The 6,000-nt window shown below is 46.5% G+C and overlaps 1 protein-coding gene across 1 annotated transcript in view; it reads right to left on the reverse strand.

Moving 5' to 3' along the window:
* LOC126973586 (heat shock 70 kDa protein cognate 5) overlaps positions 1-1,037 on the reverse strand; it is a 34,158-nt gene extending 33,121 nt beyond the window's left edge. Inside the window, exons 1-2 of the mRNA XM_050820909.1 lie at positions 821-1,037; positions 535-590 (exon numbers count right to left, since the gene is read on the reverse strand). Of these exons, the coding sequence (XP_050676866.1) occupies positions 535-590; positions 821-922 (158 nt within the window). The 5' untranslated portion in view covers positions 923-1,037. The remainder of the gene's footprint in view (positions 1-534; positions 591-820) is intronic.
* Between the last annotated feature and the right edge of the window lie 4,963 nt (positions 1,038-6,000).

The raw sequence follows: 6,000 nt of genomic DNA on the forward strand, positions 1-6,000 counted from the left end.
ACTAAAGAGCTGGGTACTGCATATTCTACCATGATTTATGGCTGCAAAATCTGGTGTAGTATCCATCCAGACAGAAAAATATCTTGCACCACATTATTAAGGATATAACCAGCAGGGGTGATCACCTACTCATATTTTACATCATTCTACATGGTATTGTGTGTATGTGTATAAGACAAGGAAAAATTTATGTTCAAGGTTCACAAGGTGCTTAGATTACATCACAATAATTGTTGTAATATTGTAAGATAAGGTTAATCATAGTGAATACATAGCAACCTTTTTATTTAAATAATACACAAGAATTACCTAAAAATGATGATAAAAATAAGTGACTTAATGTTGCACAATAATTAAAAACAAAGACTTTATATAAAATGGATATGAGTTCAATTATTAACTGCGTATAATAAAGGAACACTGTTCGGACTTTGAATTTATTTATGATATTTATGTATCCTATTGGGATTATGGAAATATGCAAAGGTCGGTGATAGGTTATGTTGAAAAGATAAAGGAATAAAAGACACTTACTTATGCCTATATTGTACTCCATGTCGCTGATAGATAGGGACTGTAGGTGCTGCAGTCTGAAATTCAAAGAAAACCGATATATCGTCGAGATTTGGACACAAAATGACACCCACACGTGCCGTTCGGCAAAATATTATATATATTCGTTTGATAATTATATTCTTAATAGATTACCCTTATTGAATAATAATCACTCACTGCTTTTGTATTATATAATTATGTATTATTCTCTGAAAATTTGACAATCGGCTTTCAATCGCTATGAATAAAAAAAATGGTTACTTACACTTTTTAGGATGGTCGAGAAATTTCTATGTGTGTAAAAGTCTGTTCCAATTCCTGTGTATTCCAAAGCCTTTCGGCTGATCACTCGCGTCGCGGACAGCATTCTAGCTTTGTTATAAACGAACTTATAATAAATTTAAGATTTATATCTCTTCAGATTGAAACCATGTGGATGACGCAACTTCGCGAAACTCGAAAGTGTTTTTTTTTAATTCTTCTCCGACATTCTGAATAATTCTGATTGTTGACATAAGGGTTTTTTTTTATTAATGTCACAGACTACAAGCCTATTAGACCCACTCATGAAGACATTGTAAAACAATATTGCCACATCTAAAATTTCAGCGGCAAAATGCCCATGCGAAATCGAAGTACGTTGACAAAACCGATAATAATCTTTCCAGTTACCCGACTTGAACACGCAATTTATGGTCGTTGTCGTAAGCTGCTTTTGGTAACTTCAACCAGCCGTCCCTGGCGCCGTCCCTCATGAGGACTGACACCCTGGCCTATACGGCAAAAGAGAAGGCCGATCGTTCTGCCTCCATCTAAACTCTTGGAGACAAGGTCGGTGGTGTTTTTCACCACCGACCATCCCTCGGTGTCAGAGGTCTATGCCTGAAGTACAGTTCATACAGAAAACTGTTCGGCGAGCTTTGTTTTCGTTGGACGTTAGGAAGTCGAGCGGGCCGGATGGCATTTCTCCAATCGTGCTCAGAACGTGTGCCCCTGAGTTGAAACTTGAAGTCAGTCCCTGTCCAACCGATCCAAAAATAGGAGACAGTTCGGATCAGGCATACCACAGGCGCCATTACCTCACTGCTCTCGAAAATCATCGAGAGCATAACTAATCGCCAGCTCTTGGTATACCTAGAAGGTCATCAGTTGATCAACGACCGACAGTACGGCTTCCGCCATGGTCGGTAGGCAGGCAATCTTCTGGTATACCTAACGCCTAGATATGCAGCGGCCTTGGAAAGCCAAGCGGGAAAGCCTGGCAGTTAGCCTGGATATAGCCATTAATCATAAGATAAGGCCTTTGATCGTGTATGGCACAAGGCACTTCTCTCAAAACTTCTTTAGAAACTGAGCGTTTGGAGATTAAATAAAACAACTGCTTGACTGTGAGGAATATGTGGAAGATGATTTATTAGAAAGTTACATGATATATATACAAAATCTTTAAAACTAGTTAGCCAATTACAATTATTGTTACTTAAAAAATATTTACAAGTTTAGAAAATACACACCAATACGAAAGCTTACATTTTGACCAATAGTAAAACGTTTCATTCAATAAGAATTGAGAATAATATTATGTGTTCTATCTCGCTCTAAAACTAATGCTATCGCACAAAACCGGCCAGCGAGCGCGGGCTTGTGTAAACTCGCGTCCAACCTCGATCATTCGATGTTAATGAGCATTTAGCACCTACTCTGTCGCTCACTGATTAACATTGCATGAATAGTGATCGACGCCCCGACGCGATTTTGCTGGTACCTCTGCGTTTGGTTTTGACTTTGTCTTTTTGCCCCGCTTCTTCTTATCAACTGAACCGCCGTATGGGTTTGCTGGGGCCATTAGGGAGGTCGGAGCCGTTTCTTCCACCGTCGATAGCACGGTCAGTACAGTGCCCTTTCTCCCCCGAGGTTGACTTGTTTCGGGTACCGTACCACCGTGCTTGTTTTTCATCTCTTTTACAAATACCGGGCAGGCTTTATAGTTTGCCGGGTGCGGTCCGGCACAGTTCCTGCACGTGGCGGCCTCGTCCTTTGGGCGAGGGCATTCGATGGCCCTGTGAGGCTCTCCACAGCGCACACACGCCTGCTGTCGGTGGCAGTTGTGGGAGCTGTGGCGAAACTTTTGGCATCTGTGACATTGCGAAGGGCCCTTCTTGCCTCGCCAAGCTTCAATGGTGATCCCCGGCATATTTAGTAATTCAGTCACCCCGTATATCGATTGTATATTTTGTGTCTTTCTAAGTGACACGTAAAATATACTGCCGGGACGTCCTTGTCTGCCTTTAATGTTCTTAATATGCTCAACGTCAAACTGCTTTGCATTTAAGGCTTCAGTGATCTCTTCGGTAGAAGTCTCCGTTGGCAGCCCTCGGATAGCCACCTTTACATTTCTCTCTTCGGGTGGTGAGTATGAATGCCACTCGAGCCCTGTCTCTTTCTCGAGATCCGAGAAATAGGCCTGCAGCATTCTGTACTCAGTCTCGTCGTCCGGCAGGAATCGGAATCTGTTTTTATACGGGCGGCCGTTTGGCGGTCGATTCAGTTTTCCCGCTAGTATCTTGAAGTGGCTAGACCAGTTTTCCAGCCTTTCGATCACTACTGGCGGGTACCGAGGCTTCTTGGGTTGCGTTTCTAGAGCGGGTGGCGTAGGAAGCGCAGCGTTGGGCTGCGATGGGCGGGTTGCGGCTATCGGTGCTTGCCCGGCGCCCTTGGATGGCGCAAGTCTGGCGACATTGAGCGGTGCCGGACGAGCGGCGCTTGGCGGCGCTGGACGGGCAACGTAGGGTTGCGTGGGGCGTGCAGCGGTCGCCTTGGCGAAAGTCACCCTCTGTGGTTTCGGTGTTTCTGTGTACGGTCGAGACGAAACCGGAGACACGTCGGTTTTTGTCTGCTTCCCGCGGGTTGGCTGCGCTGGTGATATCGAGCGTCGCAGAGGTCGCTTGCGAGACGTATGGTTGTTGTCGTCGATTATTTGCATCGGCGACATTTTGGCAGCTACTGGCGGCAGTGTAAGAATAGACTTCTGCGCGAACTCAAGTGTGACCTGGTCGTCTACTGAAAGCTCCGTACCTTCTTGTTCGGCCTTCTGGATGCGCAGATATATGGCCATCCACCTCAGCATACCGTCCGACAGCACCTCAGTTAGCATTAACTGAGAGAGCGTGAGGATATCACGCTCATAAAGTGCTGTCGGCGATAATTGGTGCGGTATGGCGTTCTCGGCGCGGATGTCAGCGGCGGGTGTGCTGGGGGGGGGGCACTTTTTGTGAAGTACCCTCATCATCGTTTTGCGTCCTTATCTTCTGTTGTTAGGCTTTGTGACGGGCCAGGTGGTGGTTCCTCGAGAGGATCCATCGTAGCTTCTTCTTTCGACGTATGCGTGTGACCTTGGGTGCCTAACCATGCGTGATGTTAGGTCCGGCTTCGGCTTGCGCAGACACTCCCCTCCGTTGCCTCAACAACGGGTGCTTCTATGCAGAGATTTTCTTAGAAAACTTGAACACAAAAGCGATTCGCGACTTAACAATAGGTCCGTACACTATGCGAGCATTATTCGTGACATTCCGGAACAAAATCGGCGGAGATGGGGCAGAACGTCAATGTCTTGAAAAACATGATGAAGCTGCTTCAGTCGCTAACTGACGAGGACAGGAACACCCTTAAGGGCTTGAGCCAGCTGATTCATTGAAATGGAAATGGAGGGTAAACTAAAAATAATATATTGGAACGCAAGTACCCTCAGAGGTAAAGTGCGTCGGGTGAATACCTTCTTACAAGATTATCGAGCTGACATACTGCTAGTCAGCGAAATACACCTGCGGCCTAGTGATATATTTAAAATACCTAACTATCACATATATAGAAAAGATGAGGTTTCGCCGTCGGGACAGGTGTACCGAGGACTAGCAGTATTAGTTCAGCGAAGAGTGATACACCAGTTGATACCCGTCGCAGAAAACGGAACATTCCAAGCATTGGGAATTCTTATCAATGTGGCGGGTAAAATAATGCGTATTTATTCAATTTACAGGCCACCCGGAACAAGCCTAGATAAGATGGAGTTAAGGTCATTATTCGACGGGAACATTCCAACGATAGTGGCAGGCGACCTTAACTCCAAACACACCGCCTGGCACTCAAGCAAGATATGCACGACGGGGCGCATTCTGTACAAGGAGATGGTTGAGGAGCGCTATGATGTCACAGGCCCTACATCGTGGACCCACTATATGCCTGACGGAAGCGGTGACGTGATCGACCTGGTGCTACACAAAGGACTCGACACCGCAATTCCAGAGTTGAGCGTACTGCACGAACTCGACTCTGACCACAGACCGGTACTGCTCACTCTGGAATTCCTTCCCAGTAGGGTCTCACATCCCCCTGCGAGACGGAAAATCAACTGGGAAGTGTTCCGAAACGAATTGCATACAAGAAGCACAACAGGGCCTGTAACTACAAGCAAAGACGTAGAAAATGAAACCGAGGCACTCACGAACGCCATCCAGCTCTCTCTCAAGTAAGCAACGCGCACCTCTAAGCCGGGGCAAAAAGCAAGAACAGCTCCCGGCGAAGATACGGACACTAATAAACGATAAGAGAGAGACAAGGAAACTGTGGCAAAATTCAAGATGTCCTAAAACCAAACGCCACCTCAACCATCTCATAGAGCAAGTACGCATAGCTTTGGATGAGTACGCAGCCGAGGGGTGGGAAAGTCACATTCTAAAAATAAATGAAGAAGTACCCTCAGTCCACAAGCTATGCAAGCTCTCCTGCTGGAGAGCCCCAAACCAGTCCAACCACTTTTGGATCGCGAAGGCCTTCTGAAGTTCGCAGCGGCAGACAGGGCGGAAATCCTGGCCGACAGTCTGGAGCGACAGTTCGCACCAAATCCAGACTTGGATCCCCAGCACACCAGAAGGGTGGAGGAACTTGTGGAGGCATATCTAGCAGGAAGAGAGACCACAAACGACCAAGACCAGTTGTTCGTGACTCCAGGCCAGGTGTCGAGGCTTATCAAACGCCTACCTACAAGAAAAGCACCTGGTCTGGACCAAATTACCAATCAAATTACCAAAGCACTGAGCAACATGCCAGGGAAGAGTGTGGTCGCGCTCACTCGCATCTTGAACGGCATATTCCGCTCCGGCCATTTTCCAGACGCCTGGAAAACAGGCAAGGTGGTGATGCTTCTAAAACCAGGGAAGGACGCCCGCAAACCGGAAAGTTACAGACCCATCACATTGCTAAGCACTCTCTCCAAACTTTTCGAGAGAGTCTTACTGAAACATGGAACACTCCACCACCTTGCAAATCACACGAATGCTAAACGAGATGGCCGTGAGCCACAACAAGAAGGAATATGTCGCAGCCGTACTGCTAGATATGGAGAAGGCCTTCGATCGCGTATGGCACGAGGGGTTGCTGTACAAGATG

The sequence above is a fragment of the Leptidea sinapis genome, chromosome 29 (genome assembly GCF_905404315.1).
Source record: "Leptidea sinapis chromosome 29, ilLepSina1.1, whole genome shotgun sequence".
Taxonomy (NCBI): Eukaryota; Metazoa; Arthropoda; class Insecta; order Lepidoptera; family Pieridae; genus Leptidea; species Leptidea sinapis.